Genomic DNA, 25,782 nt, shown 5'->3' on the forward strand with positions numbered 1-25,782 from the left:
AAGATATTTTAAAAAATAAAAAAGAAAGTGTACTTATAATAAAAAGGTGGTGTATATACCATCAACCTTTACAACCCATATATTGAGAGTGGCCCGTTTCGTGTTGAGAACATGTTATTTGGGCCTGATTGAATCTTTGGTGGAAAAAAATTGAGGCCCACATGTTGTGGGCGTGAGGCTGCTGTGCTGGGTGCTGATTCCATGATTCCTATGATGTAGGTGAGCCAGAAAGAGAGGAGACTAGCGAGACAACCTCGGCGTGGTTGTGGTTGTGGTCGTGGTTGTGGTTGTGGCCTTACCTCAAACCATCCAAAAACGGTTGTCTTCAAACGACGCCGTTGCTGCGGATTCCTTCAACTTTGCTCTCACTCTAACTCACGCCGATAGCAAACGCGTTTCAGTTTCAGCATCTCCCCCGATATGCATTTAGCACGATGGCGAAACTTCTCGTCTTTGAAGAATCACCTTATTCCCTCTGTTACGCATGTATCCGCGTTTCATTCCACTCCTTGCTCCTGTCACAATTGGAAGAACAAATTCAACTCCGTCAGTTTTTTTTTTCTTATTTCAAAACTACTTTTGTTTTGCGCGTTGACCTCTGTTCTTTTTCTTCTCAATAATAAACAATGAGCTGAAAAAAAGGGTTGGTGTTGTGGTGACAATGTGATAGTAATCGGAGAACTTTTACATTGGAGCTGTTTTAGTGTTGCCACAATTTGTTGCTAACTTGTTATGTTCTCGTTTCTAGTTGGACGAGGGATTAACTTTTTTTTACTAGGTATGAGAAAGTTTGCAAATGAATAAAAATGTTTCTTTTTTCCTTGCAGGATGTAAATAAAGGTCAACAACAATCTAAGGTATGCATTGGAGCATGAAACTTTAGAATTAGAAGTAAAAAAGAAAATATGGGTTCTTTTTCTTTAGGTGTTCTAGCACATATATTTCTGCCTATTTTTGGTGTTGTTAAATATAGGGAGTTTATTGACAGAGCATTTACCGGCTCTAAAACTGTAAAGTATTATGCATGGGAATAGGTTGTTAGTATTTTAAATTGTTTCCATCAATATATTGATTATCATGTAAACTGAATTTATACAAGTATTATCATGTTAATCTGTTGATGATCATGAAGCCTCGTGCATTTTGAATTGGAGATAAAGTTTTTCTGCTATGCATAGATTCAGTTGGTCCAGGCTTCCAGCTGCTTATGCCCTATGGTGAATTATTATGAAAATCCAATGGTGAAATGATGACAGATAGCATGTCTGAGAGTTTTTGATCTAAAGTTTTACAGATTTTTCTAATATGAAAATATGTGAAGTCTGAACAAAATAAATGGAGAGCAGCAATTTACGAAGATAGAGCAAGTTGGGAACTTCCGGTTGAATGCCTCTTGTACACATTCACACATCACAACACCTAAGTTAACTGGAACTTGTTAAGCTATTTCTGTATTGTGAAGAATTTTCTACCCCTTAGACTAGACATGCGATGAAACTGCTATTATCCTGTTGTAGATAATGGATTCAAAACAAAATCAGGGAAGGGTTGAGAGGGGGAAAGACATATGCACATTTTATATTCTCCATCTTTTCCTGGTTTCTTTGACTATTCAGTTTGATTAGTTGACATATGACCTCTTTTATTGTTTCTGTTCTATAAATCCTAGGACTTTCAATTTCAAACAACGGCAGATCACTCAAATTAGGTGCAAACTTGCCTTTATTGTTCGGCAAATCTATAGTCTTGCGATTAGAGGATTGCACTCCTGTGATCAGAATTCAGAAGTTATTGATTTCTCATTTCTTAAAATCAAGGATTTTTTTAACTATGAGATGGAATGGGATTTTTTTAGTGTCGTGCAATATCTGTTGGGCAATGGGGTTCATAAAAAATTTAGATAGAAATTTGTTTAGCATTTAGTTTAGGGCTCTGACATAGTTATGTCTCCCATGTGTTGCTTCATACAACTAATATGGGAAAACCTTTCTTGTTTGACATCAATATAATTATTAATATAGTTGCTTTACTGATGATGGAATTGTGAATTTCAGAATCACATAAAATACATTACACGTCAAAAACGTGCTGATGCAAAGAAAGCTCTGAATAGTCTTCTTTACAATAGTGGAGCCTCTAAATTTTCATTTGAGGTATGCTTTCTGATATCTTGATTGTATTGAGAAACTTTGTAATTTTGTTATTATTACTAATACCTTTTATATTGTTTACTGTCCCCAAGTTTTCTTAAAATATTTCTGGGTGAGGAGTTGTGTGGGTAAAGTCTGGATTAAAGAGAGGTGGACTACTGCAAGTGGGTGAACTAGTGGGTTTGGGAGTAAAATTTTTGCACAATTCATGAATTGGTCATGAAAAAATTACAAAAGGGAAAGAGTATGTGTTTGTAGCTTTTTAATAAACTCTTACTAAAAACAAGTGGGAGTATATTAGCAAGCCCCACATCATGTATGTGTGGGGGTGAGAGAAAGAGGAGGAAGGGAGTGGTTAATTTACGACAGTACAAGTCAAAATCACTCTTACATAAGCTTATCACTAACTTCATTGTTGGATTGAAAGTTTTTGTCATATAGACCTATAGACTAATATACAAAATCTTACATTAATTGACTATTTAGTATTTCTTTGATATATATGTAAACTAATGTGATATATACCTTTGAAATATATGAAAGTAATAATATTTGATTATATTATTATTCAATTTTAATTTTTCACCAACAGCCAAGGTAATATATAGTTACAGTTCAATTCTATTTAAATATAAAGTTCTTTATTGGTGTCAAAGTGTTGAGTCTTAAGCTAATGCAAACTGACCCCTCCTTTCTGTGTATGTGTGTGTCAAGGGATCAGTTTATACTAGCATAATCCATTCTTACATCATCAATAACTTTATATAGAATGCTAGCTTTATTTATTTAACTATTGAATTATAAACTATCCAGCCTCTCTCTTTCTACACACACATATTAAAACTAATAAACTATCCAGAAAGCTACCTCATGTCAGCATTTTGTGATCTGTTTACCCTCCAAATTGCATTTTGGATATTTGTATGAATAATAGGTATGTATTTTGGTTGTTTATTTGTGGTTTTTCCATGCTTAGCAGAGTCTCATTGTTCTAGTTGCAGTTAAAACTAATAAAAACCTACATGTGAGCATAGCCCATCAATCAATTTAGATTTTTTTTAGAAGTGGATTTAACCTCTCTCCCTCATGTGCCATGAGCAGTATTTGCAGAATTATCCCCCTGCCCCTCCAGCTAACAATCATAGAGATGCTTAGGAACTAAATCACCTTTATCCAAAAATGCAACTCATTATTTTTCACATGTTTTTAATGCAGTTAATACCTTACATTGTGTTCTATTTGTTCATATTAGAATTGCTATCTGCCAACAATTTTTTATGGTAATGTCTTTATGATATACATTCTCCTAGGACAAGTATGGATTTCAAGGTAGGTATTCCAATAAAGGTCAACCAAAGTCTGGTCAGCGATCTGATGGAAAACCACAGAAGAAAACTAAACGTGAGTTCCTTTTAGTTTACATTTATGGTTTGTTCTTTCATTTTGTTTAATTCCCTTACCCATCCTCAGTCACTTGCCTGTTCTGGTTAGAATTTCTTGTTCAGGAGATAAGTTAAGGACCTGGTAGCAAATTATTATGAGGAAATACATAGAACCCTGTGAGATTTTGAAATATTACAAATACACCTGGTAATGGAAACCTCTCGTTATAAATTTTAATATGAAAAAGCCACCCCTAGTTTCTTAGTCAAAGATTGCATTTCTTGTTTACCCCATTTTGAGTTATATTGTTAATATTTTAAATCTTGGTAAATATATGTATTCCACCCAATTATTTTTAATGAATGTTTTTGAAGTTAGGAAAGTACACTTTTCCAGCAATAAGTGTTGTCATTATAGTTAAAAAATTTATAATGTTTTGGCACACGTGTAGTCTTTACAATTTTTAAGGTTGACATACAAATAATCAGAGCATGCATTGAAAGATGTTTTGCTATGCCATCTGGGACTTCCGTGTCCAACTGAATGTTTCTTTAAATTAACACTTGCTTACTTTCCTAACCACTGATCTCCATTATATGTTCAGGAAAAATCAGAAGAGAAGGTTTTTCTGAGGACTTTGATGGCCATCCTGAGCAAATATTCGAGGCAACATTTGGTAACAGATGTTATACCTGGTCCTTTAACAATTGGAGGGGTTCTTCTTCCGAACATTCCACATCTGGGTTTGAATGGAGGGAACATTCAAATACATCAAACAAGTGGAAAAATGAAAGTGATGTTGAGGATGACGATGATGCTTCATGTTGTGTAGGATCAAGTTCTGATAGAACTATTCTTGGTCTGCCTCCAACAGGTCCATTAAAGATCGAAGATGTTAAAAATGCGTAAGTGCTTTAGGGTTTCTGTTCAGAGCAAGGTCTTGTAGCAGACATAAAACATAATATATACATTATAAACTGCTGATATCTGTTTATTTCCCATGTAGTTTCCGGTTATCAGCTTTAAAATGGCATCCTGATAAGCATCAAGGCCCTTCCCAGGTGAGTTTTAACTATTTGTTTGACCATTTTGTATCTTTAATACATGTTATAAACTTGGAATTGAAAGGAGAATTATGCATGACAACTTCATGTGTTAGGTTAGCAGTAAACCCACCCTACTCAAAACTCAATATTGGCTCCAAACTGTCTAGTTGAGTGTGGGCGTAAAGAATGATCCATCCTGAACTACCATTGATATCTGCCCTCTTGATGAATATATTTTAGGCACAAAAGTAGTTGCCATGTACTGTGAAATGGGCATTTTATACCATCTACATTTGTACAACATTTATGAACGATGAATAAAGTATAAACAGTCATCTGTCACTCTGATAAAGGGTGCACCAGTGGTCCTACTAATATCTGCCACTGATTAAAATGAGTAAATGACTTATGCATTGATGGTTAATATTCGCTAGCTGTAATTTGTGAGTGGGTTATTCTTAAAAATTGATATTTATAAAAACTAGAAAGTCTACCAAAAAAATGGAAATTGTTTACCATCCCTTTCAAGAAAAAACAATAGGAAAAAAATGTTAAGGAACAGATGCTCTGATGGATTTCTGAGCAAACAGGTATTGTGGATCTCTGTTTAGAGTGTGGTGGAGGGGTGGTGCGACTACAGGGAACAATTTTCAGGTGATGGGGTTTGGTTCGTTGGCTCTGATCTGGAAGGACTAAATGGTTTATACAGGTGGAGCAGATAGGTGGTGGACTTGTGGTAGTTGTAATGAGGAGGTTTCATGTTTGTGGTGAGTTCTAGGTTCAGGTACTACATTTGGGTGCCAGCTTTTGGAGATTGGTGGTGTTGCTCGGACAACATTTCTGGGTAGGTAGTGGCTTGGAGGTGATGTGTTGCTACATAGTATCTGTCTTGATTCCTTATTTGGTCTGGTATATCATGTGGTTTAGGATTCTCAAAAGAGAGATTGCGCTTAGTTGCAGAAAAGGTTGGGACGATGAGTTTAGATCTGCTTGTATGTATCATGCAACGATGAGTTTAGAGTAAGTATATATGTGCATTGTTTATTAAGAAACAAACAAGATTGAAATCTATTGTTTGAATCCAGCATAAAACATGAAAATAGAGTAGTTCATGTTCATTTTTACCGGTTTTCCATCAATTCTAGGCAGCTCTGATGGTTGATGGCTTTCGCTGTTTGCAAAGGGATAAAAATGGAAATTTATTTCAATATAAATAGGATGAATGAGTTAACATGAAGGTTATACTCTGAATTATATATACATATATATATATATATATATATATATAATCAGGTGTTTTAAGGTGCACCGTAAAAGTTACCTTTGTGTTTGTCTTAATCTTCATTGGTTATGTGCTATCAGTCTTATGTTTGCACTTTACCTTTTATGTGATGACAGGCAATGGCTGAAGAAAAATTCAAACTGTGTGCAAGTGCATACAAAACATTATGCAATGCTCTCTCCCCATCTTAGGTGTCCGTTTGGTTTGGTGCAGTATCCAAGTCGGTAAAGATATCCATCGCAATTGATCAATGTTGTACGATTCATTTTATTCTTTTGTTAGCATTTAATTCAAAATAAGGCCAAGTTTGCAACATTGAATGTTGTTCCATTAGTGCTCACTGACTGGAAGAGGAGTTAACAATTGTTCGGTCAGAGAAAGTAGTTTTCTAGAGAAAAATTTAATTCCCCCCAAACCAACACTCGGGATGCTCCCTTTATGATCATGATTCTTTTTTAGACAAACCAAATCAGCCATCTTATGCGAACTTGTTAACAGAATGGAATGCAAATTGATTTTATTATTTTCAATGAAATTGAAGTCGATTACTCTATAATCCCATGTATTTTCTGTTTTTAGAATTTAACTAGTTATATTGACATTAAATATGACCTGTCATGTATGGTGAAATTGTTGACTTTTGAAAGGTAAAGCGATTCGTCGTAGCTTTTAAAAAGTAAAAGTGGTTTCATTATTATTTTTTTTCTCTTTTACATCACTCACAAGAAATCAAATTCAAAGAGAAGAAGGGTGTGTTTGCATTTGCGTTGAAACGTGAAAAAATCACGTTTAACCGAAACAATGAACAATAATTTTAACATAAAATCATGCTGGACGTGGAAAGAGAATGTGTAGAAAAGTATTTTCAAACACTTTCAAACACACGAAAATCTTTCCTATCTTTATAAAAAAATTCAAAAAGAAGAAGAATCCACCAAAAGAAACAGAAAGTTGGCCTCATCTATAGCTAGTTTCGTTGCGCTAGTTTGGCAAAAGACAAGCACAGAAAAGCTATTTTTGACGATGTTTGAAGGCAACAAAAGAGAGCTCGCAAGATGGTCTGAAGTGATTAACAAACCCGGCGGCGTGATTCCCTTTTTGGTAGTATCTGTTGGTAAAATAAGTGGAAAAAACGATTCTTGAGAGCAAAGTGTGATCCTTGGAAGTAAATACAAAAATTAGTTGGAAGCTGCGTGATATGGATTATGCGTGGATTCAATGCGGCACGTATCTCTCCCATAGAAGCTGATTCAACGCGTTTTGAAACGTGAATAGATAACAGAATATACTTAGTCTTAGGGTACCATAAAGCAGGCACATAGGGTACTTTTGAGTGTTAGTTGGCAAATAAAAGCAAAAGAATCACAATGACGAGAAATGGGAATCGATTTGACGAAAGTGGAAATGAATAAGAAAATAGAAAATAGAAAATAGAAAATTAAAAACAAAGAAGAACGACAGAGGAAGAAATCATGAAGCCGTAGATGAAGATCAAGAAGCCGAAATGAAGGGCCCAATTCCTCTTAAACTTTCCGAAATAGGACTCAGGGGGTTCCTGGTAGTGAATCTCGAAGTCTTCGTCGGCGAGGGCGTCGTAGTCGGCGGCGGAGAGCCTGATCTTGATCTCCCGGAGCTTCTCGGTGGCGAGGCCGAGGGTGAGCTTGTGGCAGCGGCGCTGGTACTTGAAGGCGTTGATGCACCTTAGGGTTTGGGCGACGGAGACGTAGAAGATGAGGTGGGCCATGGAGAGGAGGGTGATGGGGATCCAGCAGTGGCGGCATTGGAGGCGGGAGGAGTGGGCCTGGGCCAGGAAGACGAGGCCCAGGAAGATGAAGAATATCTGGAAGAGCTTGTGCAGCTCCTTCTTCTGGAGGTCGATGGCGCGCTTCTTCTCCAGGGTCTTCTCGAAATGGAGCTGAATGATGGTGTTGAGGGCCTGGAACGCTGTTTCCTTCGACACCGTTTGTTGCTGTTGGTGATGGTGCTGGCTTTCGTACTCTGCCATGGTTAGCTACCTGTGTTTCGCTTCCTCTTCCTCTTCCTCTTGTCTTTGTCTTTGTCCCGACAAGAACGTTGGCACATTGTTGGGCAGGTTATTAATTATTATTGCTAGTTGCTACCCAAACAGTCATGTTAGTAACTTGCCTCAGTAATTATCGCAACCTCCAATCCAATCAAATTTAATACTAGTCGTACTAAACTTTATTTCCTAATTCGTTTTCTTAAATAATAAAAAATTGAGAATGTTTAAAAGAATTTAATTCATTAGAATTTTGTATTACGTGAGGGTTTTTGGGGGTGGTTGGTGGGAACAGTGCATGTTACTCTCGAATGAAAAGCAATCTCCATAGAATTTAAATAATGTATCATCAAACCTTTCGCCTTTTGCTCTTCGACGTCATTGTTTCTTCTTTTGTTCCGTTTCAGTTGGAAATCCACAATTTTATTTGTATTTTGATTGATTTTCTTTTGAAATATATCCATGTTGAGAAGAAAAACAAAATAGAAAGGGGAGGAATGGAGGATGATGAAAAAAAAGTGACAAAAAATGTCTTTCTCAGAAACCATCTTGGACGATAGCCAAGGTTGACTGAACAAGAGGGGTAAAGGTAAGTTGGAAAAAGGAGAGAAAGTGAGGGGAAAAAATAATAAATAAATAAAATATATGTAGTTTATAATAAATTTTGGATGTAATTTTAAAATGTTCAAAGTCAAAATTTTAGTGAAAACTTTATATATAGTTTTGAAGGATTTAATCAAATGAGAATGAGTTTGAAAAGGAGAAAAAAAAATTGAATTCTTTTTACTTTGGGTGAAATTTAATAATTACTATGTAATTGGCTAATTTTGAGTAAAAATAAGTTTAAAGTAACCCTTGAGTATGTGAATTAATTAACATGAGATTATTTTAATTTCTCAATGATAATATATATCTGGTTTAAATTCTAGGTATATAGTTGCAAAAACATTTGAAAGAAAAGTTTTATTTGCATGAAGTGGTCTTATCCAACCCAAATAAAATTTTCTTCTATAAAGGATATATCTAATATGTAAATAAAATAAAATAAAATAAGAAAGTAAAGCAAATTATTAATTGATTCAATTATAAATATTCTGAGTTAAAAAACGTTAAGAATGAGAAAGTTTTCGGTAAAAAAAAGTTAATGAAATGAATTAATCAAATAGAAAATCAAGAAATTAAATTTGCTGAAAAATTTTGAATGACTAAAACCATACATTAATTAAAATAAATAAAATAAAAAAATGCTCAATTTGTTTTTGTAGTAATTAAATAGTAATTACCAAAAACAAATATTGGAATGGAGTTAAATATGTATTTAAATAAAATTAATTTTAATTGTAACAATGCCATATTTTCTTATAAAATCCTCTTGTTATCTTTTCAGAGATTTAAGTAAAAATATATTTAATGTTGAACAAATAAATAAAAAAAAGTTCTTTATCTTACAGATAAGAAAAAGAAACTGCTGCGAAAGATTTAGAATCATTCTTTAAATTATTTCACAATAATATTCATAGATGATATTAAAATGAAACCAACAGCTGACCTGTCTTAATTGTAGCAGTGTTAAGTATTTAGAGTTTATTTGAATTAATTTTTTCAAAAATATTTATAAAAAATATATATATAAATAAATAAATTTTTTTATAAGTTAAAATTAGTTTATGTATAAATTAAATTTTCTCATATAATTTTTTTCAAAAAATTATAAATCAAATTTTACATAAACTAATTTTAGTTATAAATTTTTTTTTTCCTCTCAAAGAGTGTTTTTAGAAAAGTTTCATAACAACACGTCATTATCATATAATTAACATTTTTTTGGAGTTTGGATTAAAGACTCAACCATTTCTCCCGAATGGTTGAGAGAAAATCAACCCTTAAACAGAATTATTTGTCTCGTTTATTCGTTCAAGCAAAATTATTATCTTAAATAAAAAGAAATAGAATTATTTGTATAGTTGTTTGTGGTGGAATTCGTTTACGAGTTCTTTTCACTTGAACTGGCACGCAATTGTTTCAATTTAGAGAAGAATGATGTATACAATTAATATTATTTTTGAAAATCTCTTCATAGTGACAAAAAATTATATTTTTTATGAGATGAATCTCACCAATAATAACATAGATAAATAATTATGTTGATCTTAATGTGAATGATTTTATGTGATGATGAGCATTTTTTGTCAAATGATTATGTGTAGTCAATCATGGATTTGGTCCATCTTTTAACTTTAAACCCCTATGGATGATATATTATTTACAAAATATTGTGAATTATTTGTAAACATCAAAGGGAATGAGATTTTATTAAAGCTAATTAAAATAAATAGATAATGGTAACCTAACATTTATGATTGAAGATCTCATGAAGAAGGTTCAATGGGAAAACAAGTCACTTGTTAGTTCTATTGGCACTAAAATTAATTTTGTAATCTCTTTCCATGGTGTGAAAAAGTGCTAAAGTTGCATTAATGAGAGAATAATCTTTATAGTTGAACTTTATATATTATGAGAAAGTTTAACCTCTTATAAAGATTTTAATGATTTTCATATCTCTTATGAATGATATATGATTTGCAACATACACATAATGAAATCACTTATATATGAGTATCAAGTGAGGCAACTTGCATGAAATCTTGATAAGATGTTTAGAGCACTCATAAATATCAAGTGCGTGCATGGCCTGAAAGTGCAATGCAATGATTAACGGCAAGATTTTGGGGTGTATTGTAATTGGTTTACCTCTAATACACACCAAATGTTTTGGATCTAATAACTTGCTATACTCATTATACTGTGTATTAAGTTTTATCAATATAAGTTTAGTTCAATAGCTTGCTACAGGTTCAATTTATTACATCATACATGAGAACCCATAATGTTTTTAAAAACTTTTGAAATATGTATGGAATTGTTGTACAGTTTGAGATATTTCAAAAGATTAATTAATTTGTGAAATTATTTTATTAATTACCGATATTAAATCCTAATTAATATCTATTTTAATGAGTTATAATAATTTGATCGTTGTAATTTTAATTAATCTTAATGATCAAACGTTTCAAAATTAATTGATTTTAATTATCGTGATTAATTAAAGTCACAACGGATTCAATTGGAGTGGATGTATTGAACAATGCTCTTTTCTCTGTTATCTCTTTTTTTTGTTAAAAACTTGTTAGTTCTGTATTTCTAGTCGATCATATTGTGTCTTAAAAGACAATGCATTGCACACTTTAGGAATTTTAAATTAATTTATGTTCTCAGTATCATGGACTTACATGAAAGTCTGTAAATAAGTTTAGGGGTTTAGATAAATTATTTAGGATAATACGTTGCACGCTTTAGAAATTCTGATTAATTTGTGTTTTCAGCATCTATGAATTTACGTGAAAATATATAGATAAATCCTTTATGATAGTGTCTCAGTAAATTAATTTGTATTCTCAGTATCCATAGGCAACAAAGTTTGTGTTTGATGTTATGGATAATCTATTACATCAAAATTGATTTACATGACAATTATCTAATTATGTAGTGAAAGGAAGGATAAGTTTGTACTATATATATAGAGATATATAGAGAGAGAGAAAGAAAGAAAGAGAAGTATGTTGTAGAGATAGAAAGAAAAGAAAAAGAACTAATCACGTCAATAACCACAAAGACATGCATTTGCGTTGGAACTTGGCAGTGTATTGGAAAGTAGATCGAAAATGAGTAAAACAAGCACAGACTAATTTATTTTCAAAGTGTTCCAAACACAATGAACCAAAAATAAAAGAAGTTTTCCTCATCGAACCCATATTTTATCATCCAACTTTGAAGTCTCAATTAAAAGCGAATACGACAGCTAGTAAGCGATAGAGTCTGCTCTGGTGAGGCATCGGTAACCAATGTAAAGACCAGCAGCAAGAAAGGGAACAACAAAGTCATAAAATGCGAGGGACTTGGACCTTCCATCCTCTTTGATCACATAGGCACTCATCTCTTTGGTGTTAGATTCCTTGTCCACAACATCCTTCAAATCTACATCTTTAACTATGGCACCTTGGAGAACACCAACTTGGTACTTTAGGACCACGTTTTGCGCTGCTTTGCTATGTCCAATAGCATCAAACTCCTTTGTCGCATCATTCCCACCTACCTCTAAAATCACTTCTTCCCCTCCCGGGTGTTCCTCCAAGAACTTTGTCACGTCCAACACCTACACAACTTAAAACAATCAATCAACACCTTCAAATCATATATTAATCTTCTCATTCATAATAATCATTTACAACTTATGCATATTACTCAATTAAGAGAATTAAAATCTTTTTTTCCAATGATATCGAATTTAATACCAAGAGAATTTATAACAACTCATAGACCTTAGTAACAACTAGACTTTCCGGTATATGAGTTAGACTTATACTAAATGATATATTTATTAACTATAAAAAAAAATTGTGATGAAATAATGTATATATAATTAAGAAGGTACTACGTACTCTGCCATTGATGACCACCCAGCAGTCTTTGTTGGATTTGTGTTGGGAAACCTGTGAGAGAGTGAAAACCCTTCGTTCTGCCATGCTTCCTAATCAATGAGAATTTTGAGCGTAGTTCCTATGACAAGAATAAACAATGTTGTAGCTTGAAACAATATGATAGATAAGTTGCCCAAATTTATAAAAGGGTGGTAGATAAGTTGCACTTTCAGTTACTACCACGTTTTTTTCTTCCTCCTAACGAAAGTTGTCAACTACCAGTCCACCACGTCGATAGGAAGATCGAACTGGCACCATTTATAATTATTTATTCCATATCATCGTCGTCTAGAAAATCGATTTCGAACATATAAACTGATTTCTATTTAATTAATTTACTTCCCATACAATTTCATTGTATATTTTAAAAGATTCAGAGTTTTATTTTGTTTTTTAATTCATATGATGATGTTTGTGGTGGAATTCATTTACGAGTTCTTTTCACTTGAACTACACGCAATTGTTTCAATTTAAGTATTTACGATTTAAGAAGACAAGAGAAGGTAACTAATAGACATTTGTTTCCAGACTTTCATTAACGAATATTAAGCAATAATGTTCATGTACGTAAATACTCAAATGAACAATCAATATATTGGCAATACAAATCATAGTTCATTTCACATAAAGATCCAATTACAATATCAGGATTAAACTAACTACGAATTGAAACTAATTACACTAATCCTAAGAAAAACAAGAAAATGTGGCCAAGAAGTGGTCATACCCAGCAGCAATCTCATGCACGGATGCCATATGATAGGCAGAAAGTGCTTACAAAAGTGCGAGTATGAAATTTTCGACCCCTTTGAAGGAACAAGCTTCTCGTATTTATAGAGTTTAATCGAGAGCGGTTAATCTTGTGCAAGTACGTCGTGGGTGTGCAACTGCTATCCACTATGCTTAATGACGTGTAATTTCTCAACTGTTCTCCCACGTTCCTCAACTCTGCTCTTCAACCCTTCGACCAAACAACTACCTTAGTGTAACCACACAACCGCTCAAAAATCGCCAATAACTCCTTTTTTGCATTTCTCGATCAGTCCTCAAACAGGTATGCTTACGATTTCTGATATCCGTTTTTTGGTACCTCGTCCAACCTCGTCGTTTTTTTCGAGAATTTTTCAAATGCTTTTCGACTAGCCGTAACAATAGTAATGCATGATGAATAAATCATTGTTGTGCCATAAAGTGATAATTAATAGCACATCACTATTTTGTTGACTTAATGCCTCCGTTTTTTTTTTATAGTCATTTTGTCAGAATTTGTTATTTTTTTTTCATTGTCATTTTACTAAAATTAATGACTTATTAATTTTTTTTTCTTTATTTTTACCCTTGATAATTAATACATGTTTACCGAACAATGTATGTATTTATTTTTAATGTTTACTTATTTTTTCTCCAACTACCCATATAAAGTTAATGTGCATTTATAAAAGCAATATGTTCCCAACAAAATACTATAAAAAAATAATATAACCATTAATTAATGGACATGTATAATTAAATACAGTAGGTTACAGTTCACGTGTAATCAATGCATTAATAATTAATGGAGTAGATTGCAGTTCAACAGTCTCAAAAATGTAAAAAAAAATGGTAAAATAAGAAAGTAAGTAATAAATATTTTTATAAAATATCAGTGATTTCCTTAAGTCCCGTGCAAAATCTTAAACGACTATGAAAAAAAACGGAAGGAGTAAATGTAAATAGATTAACTTATGATAGAAAATTAGATACTCATAATTGATGTCAGACAATAACTGCAGACACAATACGAGCATAGATGATTGAGTGTCGTACAATTTTTTGTTCTTCGTTGTAAATATTTTTTATCATTGGAATTATTAGGTGTGAAGTTCAAGCTTACTCCTATTACTACTAAGTACTAACCGATATTCAAAAGTTTTGCTCATTTTTATTTCTTTAAATTCTGAAATGTTAGTATAATTATTATTCTCTATTCATTTCAACTACCTTATGTTGGCATGAGTATCAAGAGCAAATAGTTAAGGATCAAATCTTCACTATTGTGAACACAGAAACTAAATACTCCTTGATACTGGAAAAAAATTGATTTTTGTTTTTTTTTTTAAATTTTATTTTCCTCTTAAACGACCCATTAGTACTATTTAACTCCAGGCTCATCATATATACACCTCTTTTTTTTTAATAAGTACACCTCCTTTATTTTTTTTTAAATTTATAAAATATTGTTTTTTTTTTAATTTTCTAATTTTACACCTCCAACTTTCAATTTGCTACTTTCTTCTTTTTTTTCACACACTTTTTTTTTATAGTTTTTACATGCTACCAAAATAGGTGTGATGAAAGAAAAGTAAGGGAGTACATGTAAAAATTGAAAAAAGGAGGGAAGATGTGTGAAAAAAAAGTACTAAATTAAATATTGTAGATGTAAACTTAAAAAATAAAAATTAAAAAATTAAAAATATTTTAAAATTTTAATTATTTTTTTAAAAAAGGAGGTGTACTTATAAACAAAAAGAGGTGTATATATCATGAATCTTAACTCGATCATAATAGAACAAGATGGTCTACAAGAGAGAGACGGAGACAAAATGTGTAAAGGCCTAGAAATGAGAATGGAAAGGATGGCCCAGTGGGAATTGGGCTCAACAAAAAATAGCCCAATGCAGAACTCCAGGGACGCAGCTGAATGTGACCTTGTAGTTAGTTTAGTTGATAGTTTTTTGTTTTTTTAAGTATACAACCAGTATTTTTTTAGTCATTATTTTAGTCCTAAAGAATACAGGCTAAATATTTATTTTTTATAATTAAATGTATATAATAAATATTTATTATTGAATATATAAATCATATTGTAATTAAGAGTCACAATGTAAATACTTTTAATGTTTAAACTACATTTTAAATTTAAAATAAATACTTTGTATTAGGATACAATTATTTAAAATTATTAATTTCTAGTTTTTTTGAATATATAAATTATTTTTTTGAATATATAAATTATATTATAATTAAAATTCATAACAAATAAATACTTTTAACATATAAATTATATTTATAAATATAAAAAAAAAGTATATTTTGATATAAGATTATTTTTAATTACTAATAATTTTTAAAAATACTAAAATCCAATTTAAAAATAAAGATAAAACAATAAAATGAACATAAGGCTTAAGAGGTTAAATACATTCTTTCTTGATTATTGTCGTTGGAAGAATAATTTTCTCTTTTCTCCTCAAAACATATGGACAGTCTTGACAAATGTAGTTTGTTCACCTAAATATCATCCATTAAATAGCATCTCATGTCATATGAGATTTTATTCATTATGTATTGTGCTGTATAGGACTTTATCCTAGCAAAATGTCATTAAAGTTTAAACATATGTTCAACACATTAATGTCATTATTTTGAACCACAATCCCAAAAAAAAAGGCATGTTAAATCCATATGTTTTGTGATGCAATAATTTTAAGCATGATCCTAGGTTGGTCATGATCACCACGACCAAATTGTCTTTTTTATGTTATTGGAAAAAAATCTATTATCAATGCAAACAATTGGTGAAACTTAACATACTTAGAAAATTACGAGTATTTTCCATTTGCAACATGACTGATGGTGCAAGCATTACGATAGTTAGGTCGTTGAATCTCATGATTTTAAACATGAAAAATTCTTGACAAAATTATGTTTGGAGCCACTAATTTTGTTTTATTTATGGGTTTATTGATTTGGTTTTTACTAATGTGTAATCTATGTATTATCTTAGTCCATGGTTTATGTTGTTGGGTGGTTTGATCTTCATTGTATTTAATTTAATTGGTTTATGACTTGTCATTTCATTTTCTTTCTTGTTTGTTGATTCATGATTTTATTGTAACAGTGTTTGTTAATTTTCCTCTTCTTAAAATTGTTGATGTAGTTCAATTAATTTTTAATTTTTAAACGCTTATATTATAGAGAGCTTAAATTTAAGCAATCTGATTTTCCACCTAAACATACTTCAACAGGTGTTTTTTTAAAAAAAAAAAAAAAAAAAAGGTTTTCTTTTACAAAACACATTCTTATCTTTAAGAGATTATTGATAGGAGACTTCCTTTTACTTTCGTGGGCCTCCAAATCGCATAGCCTATTTAATTATTAGGTGCTTAAGTTCCCAAGAGTTTGAGTTAGACTTTTTGTTTGGCCCAAACTGTGAGACTGAAAACTCTTGTGGGAAAAAAATCCATTAATGTAATAAAGTGTCTCATTAAGATTATAAGCAGCTGTTTCCATGTGCAATAACGTGTCTCACTCTCAGTACACAGCACACACATTATTCAATGGAGACTTCAACTTGTCTTGTTCTCGTGCCAATACTACTGGTCTACTATGGAACTGCGTGCTGTAAGATATTGTTGGAAAGAAAGTAAAGTTTCACTTTTAAATAAAAGGATGTCCATTGATAAAAACATCTTTTGGATGATATCTAAAAATAAAATCCTGATAACTTAAATCCAAAATGAAAAATATTTTATCAGTGTGAAAACAGTCTACTTAACATCTATAATCAGTTTATTCAATCTATTATAGTTGAGTTCAGTTTTTCATATTTGATCAATTATAAATGTATATAAGATTGATTCAGTTTTGTAATATATAATAATAATCAGTTTATTGAACCTATTAAAGTCTTTATGAATATTTGACGCGAAATTAATTATAAGAAAAATATTCTACCAAAGGCAAGGAAATTCAGTCAATACAAGAGCATATTTGGGTTGGGTGTTCTCAAAAAACGGCCATTCAACGTTAATTTGGAAACGTTCGTTCTGGAACTTCCAATTACTTTGTCAAATCCAATAATGCCATAGTCATTACATTTACCAAAAAAAGCTAGGAATTAAGCACTTATTTGGTAAGAAACAAGATGCATACCCATCCAACATGATTGCCAATAGCCTTGCCCACGCTTGACGTAATCGTCCATTCCATTACTTTAAACAAAAATAGAAATAGTGCATACTTTATACAATTTATTCGAAAATTAGAAAGTGAGAAAAGATAAATGAATTGATAAATATTTCAAAATTTTATTGTAAAAATACTACAACTGAAACAAAAATGCACTTTCATTATCATTACAGGTCACTACTAATGCCAGTGTGCCTTTCTTTATTGTCAGAAGCCAACAAATCCAACCATTTCCTACCTGGTCACACATGGGTTTACAAACTTCTAGGGAAAATTTTATAATATTAAATAACACGCCAGTAACTTTATTTTTTACAGACAGACACATCTCTCTCTTTCTCTGTGCGCGTGTTCCGTTCGGTGTATCATGTTCCCTAAAGAAAATTAAAAAAAAAAAACGATGAAAAATGGAAGATACAGTGTAATGAAGCATTGATACATACAAAAAACGAACACCCTTGACCTTGAGATCGATTTGTATTCTATCTAAATCTAAACCAGGAAAGCAATCGAATCTACTCCTCCCTCTGGTAAATGATTGGAAAGTCAAAGGAAGGCACGTTTAATTTGTTGTCAGAGAAGAAGTTGTAGCATTAAAGAATCTCTTCAAATTAACTCATAATTGCTATAGAAGCAGGACTATTATCAACCGTCTGATTCTGATACCCACTTTGATCTTCATTCTGATCCGTGTTCTCTCTCTCAGCATCTTCAGAAGATGACTCATCCATGTGTTGTTGTTGTTGTTGTTGTCTCTCTTCTTGACTCTCCATGATATGCAACAACAACTCCTCAGGCTTCAACTCATTCCCAGAACTATTATTATTAGTATCACAACCACCAGACTCATCCACCTTCTTAGGCCTTTTACTATACAAAGCCTCGAGATGGTGGTAATAAGGACACGTTTTGGAATCCTGAGGCTTCCTCTTGTTCTTCTCCTTCATCCTCTTGAAGTACTTGTTTATGTTCTCCCATTTCTCCTTACATCTCTTGGCACTGCGATCATAGCCAAGACTTTTCATTGCCAAAGATATCTCCTCCCAAAGAGGCCCCTTAGACCCATTATTATTAGTAGTAGAATTATTATCATTATTATTATTATTATTCCCTTGTGACTGCACCTCTAGCTGTGTCCTCAACCTTATCAAAGCCTCAACTTCATCCTTAGGCCACCTTGAAGCAGTCACATGCACCAAACTCCCCACAGCAACATTTCCACATTCTTGATGCTTATCCATATGAGTCACATCATTCCCATTTTGTTGCATGTCCTTGTTTGGAACCTGAATTTTGTGGAGCAACTGCACCGTGCCTTGTGCTTCTGCGAACTTTCTAAGAAACGCAAGCACTGCTTCATCTTTTGCCGCAGCAATGGACCTTTCCTGAGCCAGAAGCTCACGCTCTCTCTTAATCCTTGCCAACTCCTCCTTCTTCCACGCTTCCTCCCTGGCCAGTCTTTCCCTCTCGCACTTGTCCAACACCTCCATGAAATTCTTCTGCAGCACCTCTTGCTTCTCTATCACTTCCCTCATCAACGCCTCCAAGAACTGCGTCATCTTCATCTTCCTACTCTTGTTGTTCCAAGTGGTGGAACTAGAGTGCTCCCCCGCGTGTGCCTCTCGAATAACAACATGAACATCGTTGTTGTCGGGCTGGGGAAGTGAGTGGTCTAAAGCTTCCAATTGCTCGAAAAATCGATAGGTTTTGGCAGCGTTGGATTTGCCGCAACGCCCTTCCTTGGTCCTCCTATGGTACTTATAAATGTTCTCGAATTTCTCCTTGCACTTCTTGGCACTACGATGATATCCTACTTCCTCTAGTTTCCTGAATATGTTGTTAATTCAATTGTTGAATTGAAGTAAAGTAAAGAAAAATTGTAGATTTATACAGAATGCAAGAGTAATTGAAAAGAAAAAAAGGAAGGTAATTAGTAATTACCTTGAGACTTGTTCCCAGAGAGGGGCTTTGGGGGTTGAATCTCTGAAAGCAAGGTCCATGTCTGACCTTATCTTGAGCAAGGCCATTGTCTCCTCCCGAGGCCAGCGGTGGACGGGGGAATTCCGGTGAGCGTCTTCTTGGGGATTGGAGGCGTCGGAGCGCGGCGCGTTGTCTGGTAAAGTTGAGATTTGCAACATGGATTTCACCCGAGTTACAGCTAAAGTGAGGGGAAAGGGTAATTGCCTTGTGTTGAAATTTGAAGAAGGCCTTGTACTTACTTCTACGTTCTACCATACCATTATTGTCATTTATTTACATTTTCAAAGGTGAATGACTATGAGATATCCATATTCCCACTTGTCTAAGTTTGACAAGTGCGGTCAATATTTGTGGGCTTTTTATCCTGGCCCTGGATGGGGAAGAAAAGGAACGAAGGCCCACAAAGCCCACATTCTTGTTTTGTACGTTTCTGCCTCTCCGCTCTCCGCTGGCTTTGCCCCACACCACACACCGCATTTTCTTTCGCCTGTCGCTGAAAAACTAAAATATCCCTTCCGTCAATTAGCCCACAATTGCATTTGCCTCTCATCTCACCTACAACCAACAATAATCCTTTCAATTTCAATTTCAATTTTCCTTCTTCTTTTTTTTAAATATCCCAGTTTATATGACTTTACTCAAAACAACTTTCACTTCGTTAAATAACCAATTATTAAAAAAAATTATGTTCCTATATAGCTAAACCATTTGAATTAAATTAAGCAAGTCCTTAGCCTTATCAAATAGCGTGAAAGAGAAGCTTATTGGCCTAAGGTCAAGAATTTAGCAAGTAGAGATGTGAGATATTTGAGATGGGAATGGAAAGGGGAGTGTCGTTGTCGTTGTCGTTATCGTTGTCGTTATCTAAGAGCATACTATTAGATAGTCTAATTTATCGGCGTGGTGTGCTTTTTAATTTTAACCCCTTCTTATTTGGTTGGTTGAGTAACTTTGAGGATGGTTACGGTGGAAAACGACAGCATTTGAGTTACGTAAACCGTTCCAACACTCCTCACGCCACCTCCACTCTCGTCCTTTTCTTATACTCTTTCATTTTATCTTTATCACCTCTTTTTTTCTTTCCCCCTTTTCAACCATTTTACTCCGACTACACATATAACCTATTATCCGATAACACAATATATTAACCAAAATTTCAATTATCATGCTTACACATATATGATCTCATAATTATACAAGTTTAATTTTACCATTATACAGGACTAGCTTAAGGGTGAACCCAACAAAATTCTTGCTTTAATTCCCCTTCAAAAAATATATATTTTTATATTTTAAAAGTCACTTTTTTATTTTTAAAATTCAATGTATCTCTAAAAAATATATAAATATAATTATTTTTCAAGAATTATCTCTAAAATATTTTTATTTTTTCATCAAAAGATGTTATTATTAATCTTTTTTTAAAAAATCTCACTTTAAAATTATTTTAAGCCTAATAATATATTGGACCAACTCTTTTATTAAATTTTAATTTTTATTCGCTAAATTTTATGATATTAACTGCTTTCCATTTCAAAATTTTAGTTCTTTTAAAATATTAACACATGTTTATACTAAGTGTAAATGAGTGATTAAGACCACTTTAAATGAGATGTTAATGTTATTTTGAGTGAAATTTGTATTAAAAATTAACACTAATAATGAAAGGGCCGTATAAAAGAAAGTGGTTGGGAATATAGTAGAAATTTGCAGATTAATAAATGAGGATAATTTAGTTTTAATGCGCACGAATGGAATATTTCTTTATCTATATATAAAATACTAGAAAAATCAAAGTTTTGGAATGAAGGAAGTAATAAAAATTTATACCGGTTATAACCTTTAAAGTAGGTATTATCTAAGTTAATAAATTTATTAAATATTTTAAATTGTGATATTTTTTTTTTGTAAAGATAGGAAAGATTATAAAGATAGTTGCAGTGAGGATTGAACATAAGTCCTCATGTTTCTAACTACCATAATCCCTTCCCACCCAATTACTATACTAATCCTAATCTTGATAAATTGTGATTAGATGAATATAAAAAAATTCATTATTTTACATTTTATTGCGCCATAACACATTTAACTCACAAACCACAAAGTTTGGGTCCAGTGAAAATTAACACATAAGAATGTAAGAATGTGGGCATCTAAGAGTTGATCCATTTAACTTGCTAGTTAAACAAGTTTAGTTTGCGGATCAATCTTTTAAACTCGCATAAACTCACGTAACACGTAAAATAAATTTTAATTTATTTAAATACTTTTAATTATTTTTATAAAATAAATTATGGAAGTAAATATTCTCGCATTTATTGCTACTGCACTGTTTATTCTAGTTCCTACTGCTTTTTTACTTATAATTTACGTAAAAACGGTAAGTAAAAGTGACTAATTTCGATTAAATATTACTTCTTAATATTAATATGACTCCCTAATTTTTATCAATATAATCAATGATTTAATAAAAAAAATGAAAAAGGTTTTCATTTTAGGGTCTTAGTCTAAAAAAAATGATCGGACTACAATCAGTGTAATCCAGATAGTAGAAATAGATTTCATTTCTACTATCTGGATTTTATAGAATTGCGTTCAAAATTTTTTAATTTTTTTTTGAGTTTCATCTACTTAATTTGTATTGATTCCAAGAAATCTGAAATAATCAAAAAACAACTCATATTCTTCCGATTCTAATTTTTTTAGATTTCGGATTCTTTTTACAATATCAATATCATTTAAAAAAAGAGGGAAGGGGTAAAAAAGTAGGAATGGGGGCTACGCGGTCCCTCATTTTCTATATAGGTAAGAGTCAGTTCATCGAAATAGAAATTTTACGAAGAATTCGGTTGGAATAGGAATAAATTTCCTATTATTTTGGATTCCCTTGTTGATTTTTTCAAAATACGAATAAATATGGGAATAATTCAAATATTTGTTTGATTGAAAGAGTATTTTCTATTTCTACAATATACATAGAAGTAGAACTCTGAAATGCAGATATATTTTTAATTTGAATCCAATTAATTAGTATAAATGAAATACTCTAATTCAACAGTTCCAAAATGTAATCAAAACCGGGGTAGAAAACACAAAATTGGTACTTTGATCCCTTAAACTCAATTATTAGTACCCTTATAGTCCACTTCTTCCCCATACTACGAGGGAAAGAGAAAATGAAAAAACTACCATTAAAGCAGCCCAAGCAAGACTTACGATATCCATGTAAATTTTGTCTCCTATCTCTATCAATATGAAGGAATTATTTCATTATTGTTCCAAAATTTTTCTTCTATTATTTTTTTTTTGTATTATTAACTAAAAATACAAGAATATAAAAATATTATAATAATAGTGAAATTGCCGGTACAGAGTCAAAAAAAAAATCGAATTAAATAGAATCAAGACATATTAATTTGCAAACTTATATTCTTATCTCTATTTGAAAAAATCCCTTAATGTCTCCCGATTCGTTCTCTAAAATAATAGGAAGATATCTTTCCTATCCATTTTTTTTACTAGAGGTTGGTGAAGAGAAAGATTTTTTTGATTTCTATTTTCTATTTTATTTCGATTTTATATTATAATATAGATATAGAATAATTTTCCAATTTTATTAGAATATAGGTATAGATATCTATATAGATATATATAGATATACTTTTAAGAAAGCAAATTAGCTAAATGAACTATTCAATCTAACTAATCTAACTAATATTGATTAAATGCAGATTAAATGCAGAAGCGCTCATATACTTTCTATACAAGGTTTTTCTTCCGCCCCTTCTCTAACTAAAAATGTAATTCTCTATACGACTTATCCAATCTAATTCAAGACTCGGTAAGTAGACGTACACTACAATAGTTGTGTAGTGAAAGAACTATCATTTCAAAATGGATCGATTCCTTTTCACTATTAGAATCTTTCCTTGAATTCGAGACGAAAAGATTTACAGTATTTTTTTTTAGAACAAACCTCCCGATTCTTATAATTTATAATCAAACAAGTCTTTCACTCGCTAACTTCTGTTGTAAAAAAGTTTTCTATAAAAAAAAACGTAATACAATATTTCATTTTAAATCTCTTGTCGATAAGGCGACACCCGGATTTGAACTGGGGAAAAAGGATTTGCAGTCCCCCGCCTTACCACTCGGCCATGCCGCCAAATAGATATATGAAGTGTATAAGAATACCCGCCCTTTTTTTTTTCTATTGAAATGAAAAAAAAAGCTTACACCTTCTGTCACATACGATAAAAATCTTGAGACAAATCGCAACCATTAACTATTAATTTATGAATGATTCTTGAATATTTGAATCTAGAATGGTTTTTTTTATTAATGAGATACTTACTTTTTGTTAATCTTTCCCTTTTTTGATTTTTAATAATTTTCCACTTTTTAATTAGAATAACTTTCTTTACTTTATTCGAATTCATTAAAATGATAATCAAAATTTCTTAGAATTCGAATTCTGAATTTCATTTTCTAATGAAATTCTACGATTACTTCATTTTTTTATTACAAATAGAATTCGAATTTTTTTTCCAAATATCAACAATATTTCTATTCTTCCTTAAAATATTAATACTATTGCCTGTTTTTTCTGAAAAAAAAAGTAAAAGCCCCTTATCGGATTTGAACCGATGACTTACGCCTTACCATGGCGTTACTCTACCACTGAGTTAAAAGGGCCCTATTTTATTCAATTCCTAAATAAGGAACTTGCCAATATGACTAGTACATCTATTTGTTACTGCATATACTTATTATATAATATATATTATTCTAAAATGAAAATAACTGGGATTTTAATCTATATCTATATATAGATAGATATATTATTTGCATAACAACTCATCAAAGAACAAGAAATTGGATTTGCCTAGTGAATAAAATATAGTTAAAAAAGAATTCATTAATATTGTATTTGATCAATATCAATGGAATGGATTATTTCCAAATGGATTCTTGCAGTCATTCTCATCATAACACCCAATTTATTTCATTTTTACATAAATGTACTCACCAATTCAAATGATTCATAGAATCATTTTTAAATGGATTCAATTTGTCCTGTCCCTAAACCAAATTTTGATTTCCCGGCTTAGTATGAGTGATAAATATACCTATCGAATCTTAATAATGAACGAAAGAAAGTGAAAGAAATAAAGTTTTAACTTAACCTCCCGTCCTTTCCAACAAAGCAATCATTCTTGCAAAGGCTTTTTTGTTTATTTGACTTTCTTTTACATTACTTATTTTTTTTTTTTCATTTTATTATTATTAACGATTGAAATAAAAATAAACAAATTTGAAATCTAAATGATGAATCCAAAATTTCTATGGAATTCTGAAAGATGGAAAAATTTTTTTGATCGAATCATATTATTATATTGACAATTTCAAAAAACTGTTCATACTATGAACGTAGTATAATGGCGGTCGGGCAAGTATGCCCCCATCGTCTAGTGGTTCAGGACATCTCTCTTTCAAGGAGGCAGCGGGGATTCGACTTCCCCTGGGGGTAGGGTGTTACGAAAGGAAGTTGATCATGAATTTTCAATAAAAACGGAAATGTATTCTTCCTGTTCCTGGGTCGATGCCCGAGCGGTTAATGGGGACGGACTGTAAATTCGTTGGCAATATGTCTACGCTGGTTCAAATCCAGCTCGGCCCAAGAATTTGCCGATCCACAATGAAATTATATAACCCATTTATTGTTCTCCGGAAATGATTGATGCGCTCTGATACGGAAGAATCAAAATTTGAAACATCCCTAAATGCTATTCTTTTTTTTCTTTATTTCATATTTCCACAAATTCGAATATTTCAAATAATCTAGATTCATATCAAGATCTGTAAATCGAAAATATAAGGAAAATAAAAACTTTTTTTATTGATTAAATTTTCAAAATAGATTTGTCAATAACAAACGTAATCTGTGTTGATCTCACTAAAGTGGATATCGATATATATCTATCTATATATAGATAGATATACAAAAATCCTCCTCTTTCATTTACAGCAAAATGGTTCGAATCCTAAATAGAAAAAAAGGTTTGAAAGATACCGTAAAAATGTGTATGCTATACACCCTTTTCCCTGGGATTGTAGTTCAATTGGTCAGAGCACCGCCCTGTCAAGGCGGAAGCTGCGGGTTCGAGCCCCGTCAGTCCCGATGGATACAAATCCAATCAAAAAGACATCCATTCATTTTTTGTGTGAAAGGGAATCAAAAGAATAAACAAAATCTTATTCCTAATAGGGATATCTTCTGCTTTTTTTCTTTTTTCAGGTAAGGTAAAGGTTTCGACAAAAAAAGAAAAGGAAATTTTTAATTGCGTCAAAAAGAAATGTTTTTTTGGTTTTATTTAGTATGGATAAAAGATCTTCCTATGGTATACTATTTAATTCTCGACGATGAGTCGAT

The 25,782-nt window shown here is 31.9% G+C and overlaps 5 protein-coding genes and 4 non-coding genes across 9 annotated transcripts; 4 read left to right on the top strand and 5 right to left on the bottom strand.

Annotated features, from left to right (window-relative positions):
- The first annotated feature begins 20 nt into the window (after nt 1-20).
- On the top strand, nt 21-6,417 carry LOC109796651 (Chaperone DnaJ-domain superfamily protein). Its single transcript, XM_020356388.3, has 7 exons — nt 21-546; nt 828-857; nt 2,055-2,153; nt 3,461-3,551; nt 4,138-4,438; nt 4,540-4,594; nt 5,978-6,417. Exons 1-7 carry the CDS (start codon nt 421-423, stop codon nt 6,050-6,052), a joined length of 777 nt encoding a protein of 258 aa, XP_020211977.1. The 5' UTR covers nt 21-420; the 3' UTR covers nt 6,053-6,417.
- An 812-nt stretch (nt 6,418-7,229) lies between these two features.
- Nucleotides 7,230-7,866, bottom strand: LOC109796652 (uncharacterized). Its single transcript, XM_020356389.3, has one exon. The coding sequence runs from the start codon at nt 7,864-7,866 to the stop codon at nt 7,300-7,302; it is 567 nt and encodes a 188-aa protein (XP_020211978.1). The 3' UTR covers nt 7,230-7,299.
- A 3,695-nt stretch (nt 7,867-11,561) lies between these two features.
- On the bottom strand, nt 11,562-12,543 carry LOC109797704 (uncharacterized). Its single transcript, XM_020357824.2, has 2 exons — nt 12,381-12,543; nt 11,562-12,094 (listed from the first exon to the last, which is right to left on the bottom strand). The coding sequence occupies exons 1-2, from the start codon at nt 12,462-12,464 to the stop codon at nt 11,741-11,743; spliced, it is 438 nt and encodes a 145-aa protein (XP_020213413.1). The 5' UTR covers nt 12,465-12,543; the 3' UTR covers nt 11,562-11,740.
- Nucleotides 12,544-17,468: 4,925 nt separating this feature from the next.
- Nucleotides 17,469-19,683, bottom strand: LOC109796748 (trihelix transcription factor DF1). The gene is made up of 2 exons (XM_020356522.3): nt 19,311-19,683; nt 17,469-19,196 (listed from the first exon to the last, which is right to left on the bottom strand). The coding sequence occupies exons 1-2, from the start codon at nt 19,505-19,507 to the stop codon at nt 17,981-17,983; spliced, it is 1,413 nt and encodes a 470-aa protein (XP_020212111.1). The 5' UTR covers nt 19,508-19,683; the 3' UTR covers nt 17,469-17,980.
- Nucleotides 19,684-22,337: 2,654 nt separating this feature from the next.
- Nucleotides 22,338-25,455, top strand: LOC145958903 (uncharacterized). Its single transcript, XM_083076495.1, has one exon. The coding sequence runs from the start codon at nt 24,788-24,790 to the stop codon at nt 24,878-24,880; it is 93 nt and encodes a 30-aa protein (XP_082932621.1). The 5' UTR covers nt 22,338-24,787; the 3' UTR covers nt 24,881-25,455.
- TRNAC-GCA (transfer RNA cysteine (anticodon GCA)) lies at nt 23,444-23,514 on the bottom strand. Its single transcript has one exon. It is a non-coding gene; the product is annotated as a tRNA-Cys (tRNA).
- TRNAT-GGU (transfer RNA threonine (anticodon GGU)) lies at nt 23,973-24,044 on the bottom strand. Its single transcript has one exon. It is a non-coding gene; the product is annotated as a tRNA-Thr (tRNA).
- On the top strand, nt 24,946-25,029 carry TRNAY-GUA (transfer RNA tyrosine (anticodon GUA)). The gene has a single exon. It is a non-coding gene; the product is annotated as a tRNA-Tyr (tRNA).
- Nucleotide 25,456: 1 nt separating the features above from the next.
- On the top strand, nt 25,457-25,530 carry TRNAD-GUC (transfer RNA aspartic acid (anticodon GUC)). The gene has a single exon. It is a non-coding gene; the product is annotated as a tRNA-Asp (tRNA).
- The last annotated feature ends 252 nt before the right edge of the window (nt 25,531-25,782 follow it).

The sequence above is a fragment of the Cajanus cajan genome, chromosome 6 (assembly GCF_000230855.2).
Source record: "Cajanus cajan strain Asha chromosome 6, NIPB_CcT2T_4, whole genome shotgun sequence".
NCBI lineage: Eukaryota > Viridiplantae > Streptophyta > Magnoliopsida > Fabales > Fabaceae > Cajanus > Cajanus cajan.